Raw genomic sequence first — 26,058 nt, 5'->3', positions numbered from 1 at the left:
CCGGCAAGATAACCAAGTATGTACCACGACCTAGCGGAGGAGTTGAAGCAGATGTGGCACCTGGAGGACGTCCGTATAGTGCCGGTTGTCCTCTCGGCAACCGGAGTTGTCCCTAAATCTCTCCTGAGGTCCCTAGACGAGCTGGAATTGAAGAAGGACCTGAACAGCATCCTGAAAGCGGTGATTCTTGGAACCTGTAGTATAGTTAGGCGGTTCCTGAATCATCACAACTGAAAGTACATCCAAAAGCAGACTCATTAGGATAAGTTAAAAAACCGGCTAATGAGATCCACAGAGCCGAATCCCCTTTGGCATTCCGATTGCCCGGGGTAGGTGATAGTTTCCAGCAATTTTTGCTGCGAAGTGCCAAAACTCTATAATAATAATAATAATAATAATAATAATAATAATAATAATAATAATAATAATAATAAATCAAAATAAAGGTCAAATTTTCCCATAAAAGACACTTTTTTAAATTCATTTATGTTTTGAATCCTTATAAAACCATGGAAACCAAAAACACAAGGAATCACTCAAAAAAGCAATACAATGTATAGTTTTATGAGGATTTACAACAGTAGGCAGTTTAATAGTAGCTAGTATTAAAATATATGACTTTCTATATTCAAAAAATCATATCCCAAAGACTAAAAAAACACATTTCTCTCATTGTTTGATATGTAACGCCAAATTTCTGAGTTTTCTGATGAAAATATAAAATCAGAGTACCCTTCCGTGACCATGAAAACGTAAAAAAACAATATATTTGTATGTTTTTTTTTACATTTTAACACAATTTGGCTTCTTCAACGTATTTTTCCTTAAAACTACAATTCAATAGCCTACAAACAAAAAACAAAAAAGTTTAACATCGGTCAACTGGTTCAAAAGTCATGATTTTTCGAAAAATTGTAGTTTTTAAAAACCTTGATTTTCAGGACCATCGTATCTGAAAATTGGTCACTCTAATGATGAAATAACATGAACTACAAACTCATCAAGTTTCACGATAATCGGAAATGTACTATTTATTTTTTTCTGTGAAATGGTTGTATAGATATAATGATAATCAAAAGAAGGAGGGCTTCTATATCGAGCAAATATTTCCGACAATTCTGACAAGTTGCTCCAGAAGTTTCGTCAGTGCTTTTTGATGGACTTCTTTGGAAATGTCTCTGGAAATGCTTTCCAGAGTTTCTCACAAGATTCCGTTTGATTTTATCACAGATTTTTTTTGTACAGTGCGAGAAATAAGTAAAAAGACAGAGCCGATTTCCATACAAAATAATCATGTTTGAGGATCAAAATCTCTGTTTCTAGCGATTTGATTGTAATGGAATTTTGGCTGCAACCTTAAAATAACTAGAATTTTAGCTAGTATTATAAATCATCATCTATGCAAATGTTTACATTTACTTTTCAGATTCAAATAAGTATAAAGACACTTTTTGTATGAAAATAGTGCCTTTATATTTATTTGATTCTGCAAAGTAAATGTAAACATTTGCATGGATGATGATTTATAATACTAGCTGAAATTCTTGTTATTTTAAGGTTGCAGCCAAAATTCCGTTACAATCGAATTGCTAGAAACAGAGATTTTGATCCTCAAACATGATAATTTTGTATGAAAATCGGCTCTGTCTTTATACACTCAAACCTCCATTTAGGTAGGATCCATTTAGGTAAAATCTATTTAGGTCCCTCCATTTAGGTAACGTTACCTAAATGGAATTTGATTGTGTTCAAATCAGTTGGAGTGCTTAAGATTAGGTATAAGACTGGTTTATGGGAAAGAAGTAGTGAGTGGTGTTAGGGGGTGGGTATGGGAGGAAGGGGGGTGCAATGTTGCCCGCTAAACACCCCCTCCCCCCTAATTCAGTGTTGAAAAGTGCCAGTATCTAGCGTCATTTCCAGCTGAAATTGAGATAATCAACCATCCTTCCATCATTCCATTGATATCAGCTCCAGCATTGATGACGTCAAACCCGACATCAACCTATCATTCACCTGTTTTTATTTTGGCCACCAAACCCAATATAGACTCAACAGTTGTTCGATGTTGGTCCAACAATGACCCAACATACGATAAAAATTGACCCGACTTTGACCCGACATTCAATAATTTTTCAGTCTGGCGGAATTTTGCAGGGTTTTTCGCAAAGTTTTTCGTGTTTCGTGCCCAGCTAGTCATTTGAATGACAATTTTGATCTAAGACCCTCCAAAACCCCCGAAAACGCCCCTGAAGCCCCTCCCCTCCTGAAACCCACCCCCTCCTGAAACTCATTGAAAGCCATCTGAAACTCCGCATGATCTCCTTTAAATCTCCTAGTAACTCTCCCTTGTTGAACTTCTTTGCAACCTTGTAATCCATTTAGGTAATAAACTGAATCCATTTAGGTAATGAATCCATTTAGGTAAAAATTCTATTTAGGCAGTCCCGACTCATTACCTAAATGGAGGTTTTAGTGTACTTATTTCTCGCACTGTATTCCTCTCGGAGATTCTTCCGGATTCTTGCCGGCATTTTTCAGGATTCGAACAATTCTTGCTGTATTTTTGCTAAAGAATCTTCCAGGATTCGTGAATGCAACTTGTTGCTCCTGGATTTTTTCACAGGGATCCTGCAGTATGTCTTTCAAGGCTTTCTGCCAGAGGTTTTCCCGATATTGATAGCGGATTTTTTCCCGGAGTTTTTCCTGCGTTCTACCCAAACAAATGTTTGTGGGGTTTCTTCGAGGATTTATCTAGGGTTCTCTAGAAGAGTTTCTAGGGAGAGTCTGAATATTTCTTAGATGTTGTCACGGAATTCCTCCAAGGGCATCTCTCAAGATTCCTTTGAAATGATTTGTCGTAATTCTGTCTAATGGGATTTCCGTAGAAGATCTTGCCGAGATTTCTCCCAGAGTTTCTGCAAAAACTATTCCTGAGATATCTTACATCCTGGCATTTCTCCTGGAGTCCTTTTTTCTAAAGGGATTCCTCTCGAAATTAGTTCCGAAGTTTCTCCTGAAATGTCTACAAGAATTTCTCCTGGAATATTTTTAGTAGTTTTTCTCGGAATATCTATGTTATGCCTTTTTGGAGAAATTCGGAAGAAACCCTGAGAAAAACTGGGCCGTCTCAGGAAAAAAAAACTAGAATTTATCTCGGAAAAAAACTACCTAGGGAAATTCAAAGAGTAAATCTGCAAACCTCTGAGAGAAATCCTGGAAGGAACTACGAGAGAAATTTTGCGAAAAAATTCAATGTTTTCTCCAATGGTTGTCTAGTATTTGTAAAAATTGTCATGATATTCGGTATCGCCAGTCTTTTATTCAAAATTATTCTGTTGTTGTTTCCAGTTATCCGTACGATTATCATCGTAAATACCATGATGTAATACCTTTAACTCCCCTGGGGTCCCCAAGCAACACACATGTCTAGTTTGGTTACATAAAAGTTATTGTAAAGTTCTTCTAGAATAATACTAGAAATTCGTGAAAATAAACACGAGAAAGAGAAGGATGGAAAGCAGTTCCATGGCACCCCCTTTCATACTGCTCTTTCTCGTGTTAATCAAGGAGAATGAATGAGAAAAAAGAAAAAAGCTAGATTCCCCAATATATAGCACTTGTTGTATGCTGAATAGTATGGGACCCGCTTGTATGGAAAAAATAAATCCTCGCTCAAGTCGACTTTTTAGATGCCATTTAGGTCCCATATAAACTGTACAAAATTTCAGTGCAATCGGTGAAACTATAATTTAGCGCAAGCGGCTCAAAGTTTGCATAGGATTTACTATGGGAAAAGTTTCACTTTCAAACAAAAATCCCAGAGGTCGCCCTTTGTCTCCTTAATTCAAATCGATCCATGTTTCTTGTAGAAAAATCATTTATACAACTTTCCTTCGAAGACCGCAAAACGATTGGATGCTTGTGGAAAAAGTTATTGATTTATTACCGATTAGTGATCCAACGAACGGTTTTTTGATTTGTTTTACCAGCAGCACTGCTGCTGCCGTTGTTGCATGTGGTGGCGGGAGGCATCACCACCCCCAGAAACAGCAGCAGCCAAGGCAGCAGCTACAGTGCTGCTAATAAAACAAAACAAAAAGCCGTTCGTTGGAGCACTAATCGGTAATAAATCAATAACTTTATCCACAAGCATCAAATCGTTTTGCGGTCTTGGAAGAAGAGTTTCATAAATGATTTTTCTACAAGAAACGTTGATCGATATAAATTAAGGAGACAAGGGGCGGCCTCTGGGATTTTTTATCTGAAAGTGTAACTTTTCCCATAGTAAATCCTATGAAAACTTTGAGCCGCTTGCGCTAAATTATAGTTTCACCGATTGCTCTGAAATTTTGCACAGTTCATATGGGACCTAAATGGAATCAAAAAAGTCGACTGGAGCGAGAATTTTATGTTTGTTCCATACTAATGTTGAACTAATAGTCAGAAAAAATAATTAGACCATATTATGATTGATGTCACGCCCTGAAGCCACCCCGCTTTTCAAGCAAGATTGTTATGCAATTGTTTTTGATAATGAAATAAAATAACTTAGTATTTATTTCGTATATCCTAGAACAAACTTCATAACTTTATTCAGGTAGTCCCCGATATTAACTCTAACCCGCAAAAAAATGCAAATGTTATAATTATGCAGTTATGGGCAGAGCTGTCCCTGCAAACGATGTACAGCATTTCTACGTAATTTTTGACTAACAACTCCATAGAGAAGTGCCCCGCAAATTCATCTGTATGGGAGCCCCCGTTTTTCAGAGGGGAAGACGTCTTTGATCATGCAAAGAACCTTCATCGTTCCAAAAACTTCTACAAGTAAATTTTCACGCCAATCAGTTCAGCAGTTTCCAAATCAGGATCAGACAGCCAGACATATTATATATACATACATATAAGACTGGGTCAACAAAGTTGATTTTTTTTAACAAAGCTTTTTCGATTCCTTTTAGCGTCCAAAACAATTGTGCAAAATTTGGGAGCGATTGGTTGCGTCCCCGTATTCCGCATTGCAATTGAAATTTGTATGGAATTTAGTATGAGAATCACGTTTTGCATTTTTCTCATAAATTGAAATTTTTCGTCTAAACCGATCTAACTAATGACGTTGAAGTATAGCCTAGGGTATGCCGAAAAACTTTGCCGAAGACCGCAAAGTGATCCGACACTTGTGAAAAAAGTTATAACGTACAGATTTCCCAGTGGTGCTTTACATTTAACATGTAAAGGAATAACATCAATAATAAAATCTCAATTTTTGGCCTAAGTTACCAGACGAATAACTTTTTTCACTAGCGTCGGATCACTTTGCGGTCTACGGCAAAGTTTTTCGGCATATCCTAGGCTATATTTTAACGTCATTAGTTACATGGTATTAGACAAAAGAATTCAACTTATGAGTAAAATGCAAAAAAGTACGTTTTCCCATACTAACTTCCATACAAATTTCAATCGCAATGCGGAATACGGGGACGCAACCAATCGCTCCCAAATTTTGCACAGTTGTTTTGGACGCTAATATAGATTGAAAAAGCTTTGTTCCGGGTTGATACGATCAAATTTAAAGTTTCTCCATACAACGTTGACCCACTCTAATATATAGATTAGTGTGGGTCATCGGAACCGTTTTCTCAGATCAAAGCTTTTTTGGTTCCGTTTCGGGTCCTGAGTGTCTGTGCAAAATTTGAGCACGATCGGTTGCGTCTACACTTTGCGCATTGCAATTGAAATTTGTATGGGATTTTGTATGGGAAAACATACTTTTCTGCATTTTAGCCATAAGTTGAAAAAGTTTGTCTAAAACTTTTTAACCGATACTGTAAAATGATAGCCTAGAATGTTCTGAAAAACTTTGTTGAAGACCACATAGCGATCCGATGCTTGTGAAAATAGTTATAACCAACGAACCGCATGCATGTGTTTATGTTTTAACATGTAAAGGAATAACAATAGCAACAAAATCATGCTGTTTCGCCAAGCAATGCCAACGCTATAACTTTTTTCATAAGCATCAGATCACTTCGTGGTCTTCGACAAAATTTTTCAGGACACCCTAGGCTATGCTTTTGCTTTATCGGTTACACGGTTTTAGAAAAATTCGAGCTTGTTATGAGAGAAATGCAAAAAAGTGTGTTTTCCCATGTAAAACCCCATACAAACTTCAAACGCGATGCGCAAAACGTAGACGTAACCAATCGTGCCCAAATTTTGCACACTTATTTGGGTTCTGAAATGGGATCAAAAAAGCTTTGATCTGATGGGATGTCATTGAATTTTTATTTTTTCCATATAAACGATGACCCACTCTAATATAGATGTGTGATAGTTGGGTGCGAGTGATCCCGATTCTGAATGCGTCCTTCTATGTGCCATACTAGATCATCTTCCGTCGACTGAGATTTCGAGCGGACATCGTCGATGGCCAGTCAACAATGAACCAGGAATCCTCTAAAAATGCCCTTGATATCGGAACTTCTCGCATTACCTTCAAGGTTTCATACAAAATGTATCAACCGCACATGAAAGCTTATGGACGAGAGCAGCTTCCCCAGGAAACTTAGATTCCAGACAGATAGAAGCAACAACGAACGACGCACAAAATTGCGCGTTTTCGTGTAAACTATCCAGTTTATTCAAACCTTTTTTTTTTTTGCCGTTACTTTCTCACTGAGACAAAGCATGCTACTCAGATTAATATTCTTTGAGCACTTCCACAGTTATTAACTGAGAGCTTCTTCTGCCAATGACTTTTATACATGTGTATATCATGTGGCAGGCGGGAATGTACTCTATGCCCTAGGAAGTCAAAAGAATTCCTTTACGAAAAATTCCTGAACCGAACGGGAATCGAATATGTCACCCCCAGCTTGGTCATGCTGCATACCCACGCCGTTACAGCTGTGGCTATAAGTACCCTTATGTCTATTTCGGATTTCATGTCTATTTTTCGACATCGGCCTTGTAAATGCTTCTTACGTAACACTAAGGCTGTTACAATCATTCATTTCACTTTTTACTCAACCACTCATTGGCTGGTGTAGGGGGTTGGGGGGTAATAAAAAAATAAATCATTTAATCTGGAAATATTAAAATCTCATCGGATTTATTAACATATATTTTTTTAATCTGCAACCCTCAAAATGCGAAATCCAGCCAAAAAATTTTGCTGAAAGGGGGGGGGGGGACAAACATCAAAATGAAATTTGAACCACCTCAAATAAAATAAGTGTATGTTAACCTACACGCAGAAAAATGGCGCTTGTTTAGAACAATAAAACGCATGGTTGATTTTCAAACTAAGAATTTACTTATTCCAAAGTTATATTTAATTGTTTTCATTTAGAGTTTATCGATAAAAACAACCGATTACCATCATTTGATATAATGTCAAAAATTTCATTTGTTTCAACAAAATAAAAACCATAAACATGGTCCGAAAGCACTAACACATCCATAAAATGCTTGCTCCAACATCGCCACAACGAAGAAGGTGTGCCAACTTCCAAGTGCAGCTTTGGCCGTGATGGATGACGCGCAGGTACTCACGACAGCATCCACAAAAAGTTGATCGGTTTCGCCTTTTTTGTCTTTTTTTTTAGTCGGTCTCCTCCCCAACCACTTTCCGACGGTCTAAAAATAGATTTCCGAGCTGCCGCAGTTGCTGCCGTCACCAACACAATCACATTCCGGGTTTGTTAGTGGCAAAAGTACAGTCGTTTGAATCAATCCATTATTTCATGTTGAAAATACCATATCTCTGTTTGTTTTAACAAACTGTCAAAAATTTCGACAAATGAAAACATTTGTATTATCAAACAATAGAACAGTTCAGTTTAAACTAGAAATCAGTTTGTCGCTATAGTAAACTGAAAAATCGTTTGATTTGAACTAGAATTTAATTGTGTTTACAATTTATTTTTCTGCGTGTACATAGAAAAAAGTTTCATCATTCCAATGTGACTTAGTCCGTGTCTTCATCATGATTTTTGAATGCACTCAGCTCGGCGTTGCTCCAATAGTGAACAGCACAGACGCGTCGAACGAGCATTGTCGAACGCAGAAGCGGATGTGAATTATTGCTACTTTCGAAATGAATTGCACCGACGCCCTTGGGACTGGATTCACCACCCCCACCCATTGATGGCAACAAAGCGCGGCTGTAAAATTGCGATTTGTTATATTATTGCAGCGTGCACTAGGAAATAAAAAAAAATCCATCAGAAAATCCATTACGAGGAATCCATTACCCCCGAAGCGGCAAATCGGATCGAAGTCGGTACAGATGAACCTAAATTGATTCAACCAGTTCTCTCTCTGCTGGACTAGTTTGTCCAGTCCGGGCGCAACGTAGCGTGTAACCTTCACACCGACAGGGCTTAAGTAGTTGCCATTACCACGTTCCCGGGGGACCAGAGAAAGCTTCGCACTTCTGCTGGCTGAGAGCACAAAAGCAAGCCAAGTGACAATCATTGAGCGCCGGGCGGCGAGAGCGCTGCTTCCAGATGAATGATGGGGGAGGGTGGCATTGAAGGAAAAATGGGACATCATTTGTCCTTTCTAGTGAAATACTCAACGAAGGATAAACGGGACACTAGGGGTGAAAAAGTTTAAAAAAATAGTAAATTTTGGAAAATTTACACATTTTTAATTTGTGAAGTACATATTTGCTTGATTTTGTGATTTGTATAAGTTTAGTATAAGTATAATTATTCATAATGGTAGATTTTTTATAAACATCCCATAGTTTTTAGGTAATGTTAGCTAAACTTGATTTAAAATTTTGGAATTTTGGGAATTGGTTTACTGTTTGAAGAAAATTTAAAAAAAATAGAAAACCTAACAAACCTCATGAGATTTTAAAATGTCATAAGCCTGTCATTTACCGTCAGCTTGATATACTTGTTTCCTTCTGTAAGATTTAAATATAGCAGCCCAGTGTAACTCTTTCGCCTTGTCATCCCCACACAGGGTGCATTATTCCTGTGATGCATCGGAAAAAAGCAACACAAAACTGTCCTCCCTCGTGAGGAGAATAATGGGGCAAACAATTTCCGCACGGTTCGTCTCCATTGTCGGTTGATTCTCCTGGGTTGTTACACGTAAGCCAGAAAATCGTTCCTTTATGACTTTTGTACACCCATACTCCGGACTATTTTCGAAGTGTATGAGCCCTGCAGCATCAGAGTTTTGCTTTAACAAATGTGGAGAAACAAAAAAAAATCGCTCATCACTCAGGCACATTCGAAGCATTCGCGCATTCAAGGAACAAAAAAGAACGACAATGACAAAACATTAGGCTAGACTCCGGAGGAGATGCACTAAAGAGGCCCTGAGGCCCCGCAATCTTAGGAGAAAATTGCAGCTCACTGTCGCTCATTGTTCCACTTTTTCCTCTCTAATGGTGGTGCTGCAGCTGCACTGAGTGGCATTGAGTCTTTCGTTCTAGTGGAAAAGAAGAAATAAAAAAAACACTAGAGCTAGGAGATGGATGCTTTTAGCGCAAATTAGTGCTCCATACAGGAAGTGCTTGTCGTTATTGGTGTTGTACTCTCAGTTTCTCTGTTGGTACACCTAGATTATTGGGTTATGGAAGAAAAGGTAGTTCATCAAGTAATCGATGAATTTTAGTTTACACCCAAACCTCCATTTAGGTAGTGAGTCGGAACTGCCCTAAAATTGAATTATTTACCTAAATGAATTTGATGATTGGAAAGAAGTTTAGTAAGGGCGAGTGGCGTGGAGATTTAAAGGGGGTCATGTGGGGTTTCAGAGGGCTTTCAAGGGAGTTTCAGCGGGGGGGGGGGGGGGGGGGAGGGGGTCAGACCAGAGATGCCAGATATACAGATTTTTCTGTATTATACAGATTTTTTACCTTCCATACAGACAAGATACAGAGTACAGAAAAATACAGATTTTTGAAATGTGATACAGAATTCTACAGAAAGCATAAAATTTGAAGAAATTTTCAATGGATTCAATGAAAACTTTGTAAATTGCTGCTTAAACTTTGAAGAATTTATGAAAATTTGTACGTTTTCACACATGTTTGAGAAAAATAAATACCCGTAAAAATTTAAAATCATCAAAAAGTATTTTTGTTAGTTTCGATTGAAATCTAGGACTCCCGGTGTCTGCTATACCCTCAAACACAGCGATACAGAAAAATCTGTATTGATACAGATTTTTGATGAAAATGATCTGGCATCTCTGGGTCAGACGCATAGCATGGGTTTCAGATGGGGTGGGTTCAAGGGTCTTAGTTGTGTTACATGGGGTCGGAGGGGGTTTTAGGGAGATTTCGAAGGCATTTAAGAAAGCTTTGAAGGATTTTTTGCGGATTTAAGAGGTGCTATGAAGGCGTTTTCGGTGCTTTCTAAGGGTCTCAGGTGCGTTACATGGGGTCCGAGGGGTGGGGGGTTTCAAAGGCATTGAAGGAAGCTTCAGAGGATTTTAGCGGGTTTCAGAGGCGTAACGTAGGCGCTATGTAGGCGATTTTTGTTAAGATTTTAGGAGATTTTCGAGGGCATTTCTGAAAGCTTCAGAGAATTTTTGGTGAGCTCCAGAGCTAAAGGGAGATTTGAACGGCGATTGAAAGCATTTCATGAACGTTTCCGGCGATTTCAGAAGATAATCAAGACGTTCCAGACTGTAGATCCGATGACCTATACTCAAGGGAGCTCCTATACAAACATTGAACTTACTACAAGCACACAAGTTATACATGTGGATTCGATGACTTATGCTCAAGAAAGTTTTAATGAAACCTTAAACAGTCCCAACTCTCACCTGAAATGCCCCCCCCCCTCCTCCCTCATCGCTTCCCCCTGAGCATACCCTTAATTCCCCTTAACTCTACTTGCTACTTATCTCTCGTAAACCAACGTTATTCCTTATCTAAAAGACTCCAAGGGGCTGTCCATAAACCACGTGGTCATTTTTTGGGACTTCTCAAACCCCCCCCCCCCCTCGCGTGGTCATTAGTCCATACAATTTTTTTTCTTCCATACAAAATGGTCATTGGCCGAACCCCCCCCCCCCCCCCTCATGACCACGTGGTTTATGGACAGCCCCCAACTGCTCTGAATACAACCAGATTCCATTTGTGTAACGCTATTTACCTAAGTGAAGGAACCAAAATAGATATTATGCAATTCAGTATCATAATTTACATTTTATATAACTCATTTTGGTATCATAATGGCCAATTTTTCCGAACTGGTTCATTATGCAACTGAAATGAGTTGCATAATGAAAAATAGTTGTACATATAATGTTCATAATGCAACTCATTTGAGTTGCATTATTAACATGATGCAACTCAAATGGGTTGCATTATGAAAAAATCATTGCATAAAATTTTGTGTGGAACTCGTTGCAAAACTCGATTTTTTTAGCACTCTTCGTATTTATCCAACTCGGCAAGCCTCGTTGGATAAATGCACGACTCGTGCTGAAAAAATCAACTTTTTGCCACTCGTTACATAAATAACTATTACCTAAATGGGTTCTACCTTAATGGAAGTTTGAATGTATGCACTTTTTTATGCCCTGTATAAAAAGAGGGAGTGCTATTCTGAACCAATATTGTGCATAAGAAAATGTAATGATAGTAACCATGACATTGATGGCCAGGGGCCCTATATAGGGGTGAGTAGAGGCGATTACATGGGTGTTTCAGGAGGGTATCAGAAGATCTCAGGGACGTTTCAAGGGGATCCAAATGGGTTTCAGGGGAGGTACCAGGAGATTTCAGAGGTGATATTCAGGCGGCCTCAGCGGGATATTGGAATGCATAATGGTCTCAGGGGCATTCCAGGAGTTTTCAGAGGTCTTCAAGGGGATCCGATGGAGTATCAGGGGCGTTTCAGGTGTCCGCAAGGCGCTTCAAAGGGTCTCAGAGGAGTTCCAGAGGATCTCAGGGGTGTTTCAGAGAGTACCGAAAATCTCGGAGGTGTTTGAAAGAGGTCCCAGGGGGTTTCAGAGGGGTACCAGGATATCTCAGGGGCTTTTCCAGGTGCTCCTAGTGGGTTTCAGAGGGGTCTCAGTGACGTATGAAGGGGTTTTCATAGGCCTTTAAAGGACTAGGTTTCGGGGGCGTTTCAGATAGTCCCAGGAGGTTCCATGTGGTCTTAGGGGCGCTTCAAAGGGTCTCAAGGATTTGCATGGGAGTTCCAGATGGTCTAACAGGCGTTTCAGGGGCATTTCAGACAGTTTTAAGAAACACCAGGAGAGTTCAGAAGCGTTTCAAGGCATCAAGAACACTTTAAAAGGTCCCAGGGATTCCATGAGACTTCAGGGGCCTCAAAAGGCACTTCGGGAGGGCTCAGGAGTGATTCAGCGAAATTCATGAGGGTACCAGGCGGCAGGCTCGTGCACAGAAGTGGCACCAATGATTTGAGGTGTGATACGGTGCAGAACTTTGTGTGCGAAAATACTCAGCGTAACGAGATTGTAGAATTCTAAAATAATTACACGGAAATGTTTGATTAATGCAGATGTAAAAAGGGTGCAGCATAATGCGAATGTGTTAATAAATTAAATAAAAAAAAAATAAAAAAATGTAACTTGGAATAAGAATTGTTAAATTGCAAACCTCATGTTAGAATGCTGTAGATTTTTGTCATTTTTAATCCAGACTATAATGTATGACTAACCAACCGCTCAAAACCCGAGCCATAACCGTCTTGTCTTGGGTCTCTTGCATTCCTTACTGGCGAAAGTTTCCCACTGGAGTACGTAGCTCCATGGGGCCGGGCGGAACAAGCAAAAGTTGTTCATTTTTTATGGATATTTACCAGCATCTTTGTGAGAAGAGTTTATTATTCTTCGTTGGCAAAACAGGACAAGAAAAAAAAAGCATCCTACCGGAAGCGCAAGTAAGAACAACATTCTGTTCATACTGTTATGGCGCAAGCTTGAATGCTGCCATTTCGCCCAGTAGAGGAAAACTTTTTCGCTTCATTCCAAGCATCAGTTTTGGTAGTGTAAGCAAGATGAAAACATGACTTCTTACATCCGAGTCTCGGTAAGCAACTTTGATGCGCACTTGGAAGAAACCTACTGTGGTCAGCATGAGAAAAAAAAAGTAGGGGGGAAAAGAAAACTTAGAAACCTGTTCAAATATTAATCTTTATCGGGATACAGCACTTGCCCTTCTTCTAGGATGATCCCTCCCGTCCGTGTAGTCTTGCCCGGATTCGCTAATTTTATTACACACGCTCGGACAAACTTCCCATGCGGTAAGCCATCGATTTTATTACGTCCCATCCATTGCTGCTACTGCCTCTTGAATTGAAATACGTCTTCCCCTCAGCGTAATCGACAGCAGCGGCAACGTGTGTTGCGGAACGCGTGTCCAGTTCCTGAGTAATGCCGCAATAAAATTTCCTTCCCAGTGGCTTCATGGCATCCTAATGGGTTTCAGTTATTGCCTCTGATGTCCGGTGGTATCTATTTTCTCTGGGCGATCGGTGAGGCATACAATCAGAGTTGGTTTTATCGTGACTATGAGTTTTGCGATTTGTTCCTGATACAGCGGCCAGAATTGTAACCAGATCAGTTTTTTTTTAACCAACTATCAATGTTTATACTTATTTCAAAAGCCGCTAGTACACAAGGTCTTCCAAGACTTACTGGAGTACTTTCAGTAATCAATCATCCAGTTTGTCTATGCTTATTATCAATCTTTGAATCTGTATTCCTTCATAAATAAACATTCAGTGGTGGAAGCTCAGGTAAAATATTATCTCCTGGGCGCCCATTAAAAACACCACCCCCGGCGAAGACTGGTGCTTGAGCCTAGCTATTTAGCACTGTAGTTGGAGGAAATGCCAATGCAGAACCCGTAGCTTCCGGGAAGGTAAGCCCAGCTCCTTGGGCTAGTGGGTTGGTGTCAGGCCCTGCGAGCCAGCCGTAAAAAAGACTAGCACCGGAAAATCAACAAGAGAAGAATGCGAACCGATACCAATGGCGACGACCACAGCGACGAAAAGGGACTTGCGATTGGAAGCTCGGTACGTGGAACTGCAGATCTCTCAACTTCATCGGGAGCACCCGCATACTCGCCGATATACTGAAGGACCGCGGGTTCGGAATCGTAGCGCTGCAGGAGGTGTGTTGGACAGAATCCATAGTGCAAACGTTTAGAGGTAATCATACCATCTACCAGAGCTGCGGCAACACACGCGAGCTGGGAACAGCTTTCATCGTGATTGGTGATATGCAGAGGCGCGTGATCGGTTGGTGGCCGATCGACACAAGAATGTGCAGGTTGAGGATCAAGGGCCGATTCTTCAACTTCAGCATAATAAACATGCACAGCCCACACTCCGGAAGCACTGATGATGACAAGGACGCATTTTACGCGCTGCTCGAACGCGAGTACGATCGCCCACCACGACGTCAAGATCATCATAGGAGATTTGGACGCTCAGGTAGGTCAGGAGGAGGAATTCAGACCGACGATTGGTAAGTTCAGCGCCCACCAGCAAACGAACGAAAACGGCTTACGACTCATTGATTTCGCCGCCTCCAAAAATATGACCATACGTAGCACCTTTTACCAACACAGCCTCCCTTATCGTTATACCTGGAGATCACCACAGCAGATGGAATCTCAAATCGACCACGCTCTGATTGACGGACGGCACTTCTCCGACATTATCGACGTCAGGTCCTATCGTGGCCACGGTACAACCTAGACTGCCGTCCTACGCATAATTGTCCCATGTTATATGGGAATCCCATATAACATGGGACAACTATGCGTATAACTATGCGTATAATGGCACAAATTTCCCAAATGGAGGAGAACGTGCCTCTAGAGCCGACCTACTGATACCTGATGCGTATAACGGCAGTAGAGTGACTGAAACAACCGGATGTCGCCTCAGCATACGCGCAGAATGTCGAGGCCGCGTTGCCAGACGAGGGCGAGCTCGATGAGGCCCCTCTAGAGGACTGCTGGAGTACAGTGAAAGCAGTCATCAACGACGCAGCCGAGAGCACCATCGGGTACGTGGAACGGAATCGACGGAACGAATGGTTCGACGAAGAGTGCAGAACGGTTTTGGAGGAGAAGAACGTAGCGAGGGCGGTAATGCTGCAGCAAGGAACCCGACAGAACGTGGAACGTTACAAACAAAAGCGGAAACAGCAGACCCGCTTCTTTCGGGAGAAAAAGCGCCACCTGGAAGAAGCGGAGTGCGAAGAAATGGAGCTGCTGTGCCGTTCCCAAGAAACACGGAAGTTCTATCAGAAGCTTAACGCATCCCGCGACGGTTTCGTGCCGTGAGCCGAAATATGCAGGGTTAAATACGGAGGCCTCTTGACGGATGGACGTGAGGTGATCGAAAAGTGGAAGCAACACTTCGATCAGCACCAGAATGGCATGGAGAACGTATGCACGGGAGACCACGGCAACGGAGGAAACGACGACGCCAGAGCAGCGCAGGACTGTAATGAACCAGGGAAGTTAAGGATGCCATTCACCAGCTCAAAACCAACAAAGAAACTGGTTAGGATGGTATCGCAGCTGAACTCATCAAGATGGGCACAGCGAAGTTGGCCACCTGTCTGCATCGGCTGATAGTCAGGAAGTGGAAGGCAGTGGAAGGAAGGGGTAATTTGCCCCATTCACAAGAAAGGCGACCATTTGGAATGTGATAACTTCAGGGCAAAATCGCTATTTCGACTGCTGCCTACAAAGTGCTATCCCAGATCATCTTCCATCGTCTGTTACCTAAAACGAATGAGTTCGTGGGAAGTTATCAAGCCGGCTTCATCGACGGCCGGTCGAAAATGGACCAGATCTTCACCGTACGGCAAATCCACCAGAAATGCCGTGAATACCAGGTCCCAATGCATACCTACGCTGTTCATCGGCTTCAAGGCGGCATACGACAATATCGACCGCGCAGAGCTATGGAAAATCATGGTCGAAAACTGGTTTCCTGGGAAGCTGATTAGACTGATTAAAGCAACGGTGGATGATGTGCAAAACTGCGTAAGGGTTTCGGGTGAACTATCTAGTTCATTCGAATCTCGCCGGGGACTGCGACAAGGTGATGCACTCTCACGCCTACTCTTCAACATCGCTCTAGAAGGTGTGATGCGACGAGCCGGGCTCAACAGCCGGGAATGATTTTCACAGAATCCGGTCAATTTGTGCGCTTTGCGGACAACATGGACATTATCCCCAGAACATTTGGAACGGTGGCAGAGCTGTACACCCGCCTGAAACGCGAAGCAGCAAAGGTCGGACTGATGGTGAATGCCTCAAAAACAAAGTACATGCTGGTAGGCAAAAACCAAACACGACCGGATCCGTCTGGGTAGTAATGTTACGATAGACGGGGATACCTTTGGAGTGGTGGAGGATTTCGTCTACCCGGCTACTTACTGACGGCTGACAACAACGTGAGCCGTGAAATTCGGAGGCGCATCATCAGTGGTGGTCGTGCCTACTACGGGCTCCAGAAGAAGCTGCGGTCAAAAAAGATTCACCCACTCACCAAATGTACCATGTACAAGACGCTAATAAGACCGGTGGTTCTCTACGGACACGAGACATGGACGATGCTCGAGGAGGACCTGCAAGCACTCGGAGTTTGCGAGCGACGCGTGCTAAGGACGATCTTTGGCGGTGTGCAGGAGAACGGTCTGTGGCGGAGAACGATGAACCACGAGCTCGCAGCACTTTACGGCGAACCCAACATCCAGAAGGTGGCCAAAGCCGGAAGGATACGGTGGGCAAGGCATGATGCAAGAATGCCAGACAACAACCCAGCAAAGACCTGTTTGAAACTGATCCGGTTGGCACAAGAAGGCGTGGAGCGCAGAAAGCACGATGGGCGGACCAGGTGGAGCGTGACATGGCGAGCATTGGGCGCGACCGAGGTTGGAGAGCGGCAGCCACAAACCAAGTATTGTGACGTACTATTGTTGATTATGTTTTGTCTTAAATGTGTTGAACAAATAAATGTATGTATGTAATGTAATGTGTGATTTTTTTTCTAGGCTAATTATACCAGAAGTTGCTGTTATAGTATCAAGTTAATCAATGTTTTATAATTAAGGTAATTTTTCGAAGTCGATAGTTGTTTGTTGTTTGTTTATCAAGGTTCATATGTCTCTTAATTATACATACAAAAACCGGACTATGTCACCTATTTTTTCTTTCTCTCACACACGAACCGTCGCTTAGAGGTGCAAACCACATCGTTCCAGCCCCAATTCAGCTTCTTGGCCTTTTCGTACCATAAATGCACGCAATGTTCCTTCCCATCCTTATTATCGGGCTTTCCAGGTAACCAATTGGCATATTCAATTGGTTGCCCATTAGCAATCCACACGAAATGTCCCTCTTTGGTTTGATCGCTAGCTCCAATCCATAGCTCAACTTTTCCGTTTTTGAATTCGGGCAGATTTTTGGCCAAACCCTCGATCTTCATCTGTTTTGCTTCACTGTTGACCACGGCCAGTTTCCAGCCGTTTTTCAAACAATACTCGATGGCACCGGTCCATGTTGCCTAGAGAGGGGCGTACAATGTCAAAATAGGGTATCCGCTGGATAAGTGATTGTTTTATTTGATCGAACTCACCACTTCGTTGGGAAAGCAATATTTGTTCTGTGAATCACACTTCTCCTGGCAAGCAACTAAACCCAGAAGAGCAAATGACAGCAGGAGCTTCATTTTGCTTTGGTATAATCAAAACTGATTTGCCTTTCTTTTATAGTCTGAATGATACGATTTTGATAGATTATATCGATCACTCAAACGTGACACTTCTAGACGAGAGTGATGATGTAAAACCAAAGCTGAATAAACAGCGAATTTCTAGCTGCGATTCCATACCATTCCAAGCCCGTAAACTTGTCGGACAAAGACTTAATTACCCCGACCCCGCACACCTGTTCGTGCCTGGATGGATATCTACTTCAAAGGCAACAGACAGCTCATCTTTTATGTTTTGGACAGGTTTTGGTTCATATGGTCGGGGTTCTGCTAAACCGAACTAAAGACCAATTTTTTAAAAATTGAGTTTTCTTAACTATTGGGTGAAGAAAATGATGATCTTCCTTCCATGTGAAAATCCAGTAATTCTGACAGCTCTTCGTGGAGTAAATTCAAAATTTCTGTTTGGCGGAACATACAAAACATCATTTTGCATCCAACCAGAGTGAACTGTAAACCATTCGATAGAGTCAGCGAAATATTTTAGTTGTGATGCAGGCGATGAACATTTCAAGTTCTCCTCATCTCCGTCAGATTTCTAACTTCTAACCGACTCATAGAAACAATCTGTGAGAGAAATGAACACGTAATTAGAAATATGGGCGTTGGAAGAACCAATTATGTTTCGATGGCGCTGATCGCCATTTTTCCAAATCACATTCAGCCAGACCGAACCAAGTCCACAGCATTTTAGAATCAATTTATTCTGAACGATACAAAAACCAACTGGTTTTTAATACCAGCGTTATGTCGATACACCTCATACTGGTAGTTTAACACAGGAGCCGTCATTGAACAACAAGCCTAATTAGAAAAATAAAGCTTGAAAAAAATTAAACACTTGGTTCGCTTTGGCTGATCGAAAAATGGCGTTTTCACGAAAACCATCCTTGAGAAGAATGTTTAGAACTTGATTCAGACTTAACGACTGACCTTCAGCAAGGTAATATGACCTAGAGGTAACGCGCTTGGTTATCACTCAGATGATCCAAGTTCTAATCTCTTTCATATTTTTGAAAACTTTTTTGCACTTAGTGCACTTTGGCAGAACATTTTCATGGTTTTCTTCGACCAGTATAAATTTAAAGTACACAAATCACTCCACATTCACATCTCAGGACCTCAGGGCATGCAAGGACATCGTTTGACATAATCACTCTTGCTCTGTGTTTCCACATACACCACTTATGAAGAAAAAGCATGGGTGGGAAGGGCTGAGCTGGGAGGGCTTCCGCCGTTCATATTGCTAACTGTTTTGAGACCATCGTGCTACCATACTATACGCGTCCTCTTTGATTCATGTGAAGGATTGTGAGTGATATCGATTTCAACTTGATAGGCGATCAAAAATCGAGATTTTTTTCCACTATCCATTTGGTTTTATCTGAAACAAAAAAACACATTCAGCCAAACTGAACTATTAACCATTTTCTGGTGTTTTTGATCAGCCAGAGTGAACTGAGTGCAAAGTACCATGAAATAAAATGTAATTATATCAATGATTCCAAATAATTTACACGTATTCTTCATTTCTGATGGTTAATGAAGGCTTGTCAGTTATATGTGTGCGGAAAAGTTTCAAATAATCTCCGCTGTTGTTTATTTGTGAGTGGTTGAACTTTAAGTCTAATTATCTCGGAATTATCTTTTTGGCGCTTAGTTCGGTTTAGCAGAACCCCGGCCATATGTCTCTCCGGACTATGTCACCAATTTTTTCTTTCTCTCACACACGAACCGTCGCTTAGAGGTGCAAACCACATCGTTCCAACCCCAATTCAGCTTTTTGGCCTTCTCGTACCACAAATGTACGCAGTGTTCCTTGCCATCTTTATTATCGGGTTTGCCAGGCAACCAATTGGCATACTCAATTGGTTGCCCATTGGCAATCCACACGAAATGTCCCTCCTTGGTTTGATCGCTCGCTCCAATCCATAGCTCAACTTTTCCGTTCTTGAATTCGGGCAGATTTTTGGCCAAACTCTCGATCTTCATCTGTTTCGCTTCACTGTTGACCACGGCCAGTTTCCAGCCGTTTTTCAAGCAATATTCGACGGCACCGGTCCATGTTGCCTGAAGAGGGTCATACAATGGCATTAAAAAAAGAATACTTGCAGGACTTGCTGTTTTATTTGAAGAAACTTACCACTTCTTTGGGAAAGCAATATTTGTTCTGCGAATCACACTTCTCCTGACAAGCAACTAAACCCAAGAGAGCAATAAATGACAACAGAAGCTTCATTTTGATCTGGTCTATTTACAAACTGATTTGTATTTCTTTTATAGTCTGAACAAATGTATGATTCTATTATGATAGATTATTCCGGTCACTCAAACGTGACACTTCTAGTTGTAAGTGATGCACAACCAAAGCTGAATAAACAGCGAATTTCTAGCTGCGATTCCATACCATTCCAAGCCCGTAGACTTCTCGGACAAAGACTTAATTACCCCAACCTCGCGCACCTGTTTGTGCCTTGGATGTTGGATATCTACTTCAAAGGCAACAAACAGCTCATCTTTTATGTTCTGGACAGCGCCAAAATACCACCATTTTTTCTGTTGTGGTCGTCGTCAGTTTATGACACCACCTGGATAAGAATTTCTCCGCAAAAGTACAGAAAAAAGCACGCCGCACCCCAAGCTGACCGACCTCGGACCAAAAGATTACACTGCCGTGTGCCTGGTCCGCAATGGAGAAGTGGTCGCTGCGCTGCCGTGCTGTGCACCACCGAATTTACGTTGACCGAAAACATTAATTTATGCTACCGGGCGTCCTGTCCACGCAGCCTCGTCCTCGTCCAAATTTTCTGGGGTGCGTTCACAAATTATGTCACATCCCAAGGTTTACGGCTGACGAAACTCGCAAAGCACTCATGCAAAAGCACGAATATGGTTTAAAATGGCCAAAACGTAATTTATGCGTGACCCCCCCTAGGCTGGTGTTTGTTTCTGGCGTTAGCGTGTACTCAATCTTGACACCAAAGGTCGCCTTCGGAGTTCATATTTCTCGTTTCGGCCTTATCGCGTTTTTGGCGCTTTTGTGGTGCTGAGCGTTTCTTTTGTTTTGTTTGTTATTTTTCCGCGTAGGAGAAATCTTGACCTATGTCTGTCTTGGGCGGGCTGATAAGTACATAGCTGGCAGTGGCTTACGTTTGAACTCACTGCTTGCTTAGGGGAAAAGAGCTGCGAGTGATTAGGTTTGAGTTGCAGCTGGAAACGAATAGTATAATTAGAATGAACAAATTGTTTTTTTTTTTGGTCATTGTTCTAGCGTTGGCAAAGTTGAAATGGAAGCAACATTGTAATAATCATCAGTTTCAAAAATCATTTCCAGCTCAGCACACGAATCGCGATCTTTTTCAATTCAAATGAAATTTTGCTCATGTATAAGCTTCTATCTGAAAACGTTTTTCATGTTATTTGTTATGCAATAATCTTCAGCTAAGTTTTGAACAAAGCGTTTTAAAAAAAAACCCAGATTAATCCACCTAGTGGTGGTAGTGCCTTTCTCGTCGAATATTTACTCATAATCCTTACGTCGACATTAGCTGATCCTAAGAACACTTATACGCTTAATACGATTCATGTAAAATTTGACCTCCTTATGAACCCAAATTGAGCACTGTAATTTTAGACGCAAAAGGAGATAGGAAAAACTTGATTGAGTGTTGATGCGATCAAATTATAATTTTTCCATAACATGTTGATTCATCCTACTATATTTATATTAGTCCGCAGGAACTTGGAATGGTGTGATTTGATGAGATTGCTTTGGTCACGATATTGTTCTCTTGCAAATATGAAGACTTTGATCATTTCTTCACTTTTAGTATTACTCAAAGTTTATCAGGCTATCAGAAAAGCCACAATTTGATTTATCGCTATCATTGGTTTTGTTCTCTTTCATAATTCCACTATTTGATGTGCCACATGCATGAGTTCGGTTCAATTTTACGTTTGACCATTTCCGGCGAACACCTGAAACCGATTCCATGACGCTACTGGTTGTCCCAAATATTAACTCTGGCTTTTTTCTTGTCAGCTGGTTATCAGGCTGCCTTAAAAACCATGAATTGATGTGTTGCACGGGGAGCATCCATTAAGGACAAACGTCTTGAAATTCCGCTTTAATAGTGCATCAAAACTTCAGACGCACAAATCTCAAGAAGCAAGCTTCGAACAACAATGCATTTTATTATTCTGTTCTTGCTCACTTGTAATTAGCTTAAAATATGAAGCTCAGCCCCGCTGGTTTTGTTTACGAAGAGATTTGTGCCTTCAAAATCGTGAATAGATGTCAAAGTCGGCCATTGTGGTGGCCATTTTGGGATTCTAACAAGTCTGTCCTTAAGTAAGTATGTCACGCCGAAATTGGGTTCCTGGGGTTATCTGTTGTCCCAAACTTGATCTGAGACTATTTTCTTGCTAACCGTTCATCAGGTCACCGATTAAATCATGTGACATGCCACATGTATTGATTCTCTTTTACATTTGAAATATTCCGGCGTGACAGACGGAATCGGTTCCGTGGAACACTGATATGGTCTGAGTCTAGACCGGGTCAGGTCTGGCCTGACTATTTTCATGCTAACCGTTCATCAGGTTATTGAAAAAGCCGCTGTTTGATGTGTCGCATGTATAGGTTTGGTTCACTTTTATATGAGGCCATTTCCGGGGAGACATCCGCAACTGGTTCCGGAATATAACCGGCAGTCCCCAATAATGTGGTCTGATCCTACTTCCTAAATGACCGGCCATCAGGTTATAGGAAAAGCCGTAATTTGATGTGTCGCATGCATGGGCTTGGTTCACTTTTATATTTGGCCACTTCCGTCGGGACCCCGGAACCGATTCCGGAAAACTACCGGTTCAGATATGGTCTGATACTGTTTTCCTGCTAAACGTTCATCAGGTTATCTAAAATGCCGCTGTTTGATGTGTCGCATGCATGGGTTTGGTTCTATTTTATATTTGGCCACTTCCGTCTGGACATCCGGAACCGGTTCCGGAACACTTCCGGTTCAGATATGGTCTGATACAATTTTCCTGCTAACCGTTCATCAGGTTACCGAAAATGCCAGTGTTTGATGTGTCGCATGCATGGGTTATGTTCAATTTTATATTTGACCACTTCCGGAGGGGCACCAGGAACCGGTTCCGGAACATTACCGGTTCAGATATAGTCTGAAACTATTTTGCTGCTTACCGTTCATCAAATTATCGAAAATGCCGCGGTTTGATGGGTCGCATGCATGGGTTTGTAACATTTTCATATCTGGCCCCTTCCTGGGGTACCGGTCCGGAACACCTAAATGGCCACAACTCCGGAACGGCTGGACCGATCTGAACCATTTTCAATAGGAAACAATGGCACCAGATTCCGCGTCGAATGAACCGTCGGTCATTAAAATCAGTTGAGGTTTACTTCCAAAAAGTGATGTGAGGTTTTTGTACACATACACACATACACACACACACACACACACACATACATACACACACATACATACACACATACAGACATTACCTCAATTCGTCGAGCTGAGTCGATTGGTATATAAGACTTGACCCCTCCGAAGGCTCTATCAAATTTTCATTCTTGGAGTGAACATATAGCCTTTCGGTACACCTTGGTGCACGAGAAAGGCAAAACATACAACTCGAAAACTGGGGAGTTGAAATGATGTTTTCTAAGATGTTTTAGGATATTTGAAAAACTTTTAGATGAAAATACACTGAGAGAAATTTCCATCGCGGATCTGTGTTAGATGTCACATAATTTCAGTTTTATTAAAACATTACACTTAGATTATTATTTTTCTGTAGAAAACCGACTGCAGCCGTAAAATTTGAATTAGGATCCCCATTGGACCCTAGTACATCACATATTAGGATTAATCTGAAATTATATGAAAAAACTACAAGAAGCTTTGTGGCACTACGTTGCATCTCTTTACAGACTTTCGACAAGAATTTTTTTTTTTTTTGAACGTTATAAAAACCTGATTTTACACAGTTGTAAACCAAGACTCATTAATTCATCATTAGACCTCGAAAATTGCTATTACCATCAATCAGAGTGAAGTTTTAGCTCACTTTCGAATTCACGAATTCAATACAGAATCAACGTATAATCTTCCTCAAATTTCAGAACTCACAAATCAAATTCAGCTTCGTGTCACACTTGTGATCGTTCCAGGTCCATGTCCATCTAGTGTAGCTCTGGTAAGCGATCTCCGCGCAGTGTTCCCTACCGGCGTGGTTATTCGGATTGCCCACAGACCAGTTGGTGTAGTTGGCCCGCTGTCCCGTGGCGAGCCACACGAACGTGCCTTCCGTGGATATATCGTTGGCTCCAATCCAAACACTGGTTGCGTTAGGTACAAACACATCGGATGCCTTTATCAGCTCTACGATGTTATCGTGCTTCTCCTGACTGTCGACTATCGCCAGCCGCATGTTCAAACGATTGTAGTACTCCACCGCTCCGATCCAGTCCGTCTGCAGAATGTTCAAAGAATGCGTGACATATTGAGTTCAGTAAAGTGAAACTAAGCTAATTGGAACCCACCGATACTCTCGGGATGTAATATAGCGGTGTTTTTACACAGAAATCTACACAGTTTGTAGCAACTGCCAGAAAAAGTACCGAAAGCAGTACACGTAAACGGAAATGCATTGTACTCTCCACTGGCGCTCGAACTGAAAAATGATCGTTCATTCAGCAAAAAGCTTATATTTGATCCGTTCATATTTGCCAAGAAGATTCGTATCTACATACGTAAGCTAGCTGATTAAAGCTTATCGCAAATTTTATCTGCTGGTGGCTATTATAGGTTGCTCAATGCTAAACAATTCTGACGATATCTTTTCTCAGAAATGCCTGTTGGATTTTTTATATCATCGTACAAATTGGTACGAATGTTCCCATAATTTATTGACATTTTTTTACAGTGTCGGACAGAACAATAAGACCACCAGCCATTTTTTTAATACAAAATGGCCCAGTTTGACTAATGCTCGGTTAGTGAACCGATTTGGACTAGGATTTGGCTGCAATTTTGACAGTCGCCACAGAGGTACGTGAATTTTAATTTGGATTTGTTTGATAGAGTTCTGTTCACTACATCAAAAGTAACAGATATACTAAACGACAAAATAATAGGACAACTTTAAGAGTATCTGATGCTTGATGATTGATACAAATCAAGGATGCCATTTAAACTTGGGAACATTTTTATTGAATTGACCACGAATAACCATCATAAAAATCTAGTGTTAGAATTTTGTCGCACCGTACATCTATAATTTTGTATGAAAGAGGACGTGTGGTCTTATTGTTTTGTGAAAAAGTTTATTTATGAAAAAAGTTAATTGAATAAAATCAGGGTCGCCCAATATTCTAGAAAACTACAGTGAAAAAAAAAACAACAAAAACACCTATATTAAAAAATCATAAATCAGGAACGAAGCATCGCATTTACAATGTTTTATTATGAAATTGTTACCAAATTTTCTTTGCAATAACAAAATACAAAACAACAAGTGTTTTTCAAATTTGGCCACTCTGATTACTTTCAATTTAGTTTATGTTCATATCAAGGTTCATATGTACATATATGAACCCTACTTAAGAAAATTTATAAATTCTGAGAGGTAGGAAGCAATTTGTACGATAATGAAGAAATCTCCTGTGGTTACCATCAATTTAGTGTAGAATGCGTATACAAGCGTATTCAAACATATACACTGAAAGATCTAATTTATCTACCACAGGAGTTTCTCCATGCATTTATTCAAACAATCTCCCGATGATTCTTTCGAAGAAAAAGTTCCTCGGGGTTTGATCTAGAAAGGTTCGCCTCGGAATTTCATAAATTCCAACAACAGAGATTTCTATGTGGATTTCTATGAAAATTATTCTAAAAATTTCCCATGTGTTGCTTTTGAAAATTCCACCAAGATCATTCTCAAGGAGTCTCTTCAGGTATTTCACCATATTGAATGTTTTCAGAAAACCCTTTTTTGCCTTTCTCGTACAACAAAGTTGTACCGAAAGGCTATCATTTCACTCCAAAAATCAATTTCTGATAGAAAGCTCAGATTATCAAGTCTTATATATCAATCGACACAGCTCGACGAACTGAGCAAATGTCCGTCCGTATGTGTGTGTGTATGTGTGTGTGTATGTGTGTGCTAATAATAGATCAAAGAAATGAGCTTAAGTTTTTCCTAGTAAATGTCAATTGATTGTGCCGCAACAAGTTTCATTTGATAGGGAATAGGTTGTAGTTGAACGCTATTGAATTTGGTT

At 40.9% G+C, this 26,058-nt stretch overlaps 4 protein-coding genes across 12 annotated transcripts in view; all 4 read right to left on the bottom strand.

The window, feature by feature from the left end:
- LOC109410678 (protein amalgam) overlaps positions 1-26,058 on the bottom strand; it is a 373,824-nt gene that overhangs the window by 178,333 nt on the left and 169,433 nt on the right. The window lies entirely within an intron of this gene.
- On the bottom strand, positions 17,041-17,761 carry LOC115267974 (perlucin). Its single transcript, XM_029875825.2, has 2 exons — positions 17,610-17,761; positions 17,041-17,537 (listed from the first exon to the last, which is right to left on the bottom strand). Exons 1-2 carry the CDS (start codon positions 17,700-17,702, stop codon positions 17,175-17,177), a joined length of 456 nt encoding a protein of 151 aa, XP_029731685.2. The 5' UTR covers positions 17,703-17,761; the 3' UTR covers positions 17,041-17,174.
- On the bottom strand, positions 17,924-20,291 carry LOC115258436 (perlucin-like). The gene is made up of 2 exons (XM_029858532.2): positions 19,888-20,291; positions 17,924-19,814 (listed from the first exon to the last, which is right to left on the bottom strand). The coding sequence occupies exons 1-2, from the start codon at positions 19,981-19,983 to the stop codon at positions 19,443-19,445; spliced, it is 468 nt and encodes a 155-aa protein (XP_029714392.1). The 5' UTR covers positions 19,984-20,291; the 3' UTR covers positions 17,924-19,442.
- On the bottom strand, positions 23,505-24,475 carry LOC115258435 (perlucin-like). 2 transcript variants are annotated; one of them, XM_029858531.2, is made up of 3 exons: positions 24,316-24,475; positions 23,903-24,245; positions 23,505-23,643 (listed from the first exon to the last, which is right to left on the bottom strand). In XM_029858531.2, exons 1-3 carry the CDS (start codon positions 24,463-24,465, stop codon positions 23,639-23,641), a joined length of 498 nt encoding a protein of 165 aa, XP_029714391.2. In that variant the 5' UTR covers positions 24,466-24,475; the 3' UTR covers positions 23,505-23,638. The 2 variants fall into 2 exon arrangements, with proteins under 2 accessions (XP_029714391.2, XP_029714390.2); XM_029858530.2 differs by having other exon boundaries at positions 23,505-24,245.

The sequence above is a fragment of the Aedes albopictus genome, chromosome 3 (assembly GCF_035046485.1).
Source record: "Aedes albopictus strain Foshan chromosome 3, AalbF5, whole genome shotgun sequence".
Classification (NCBI taxonomy): Eukaryota; Metazoa; Arthropoda; class Insecta; order Diptera; family Culicidae; genus Aedes; species Aedes albopictus.
Note: the sequence above shows the minus strand (reverse complement) of the source record. Positions and strands in the feature narration are given on the sequence as shown.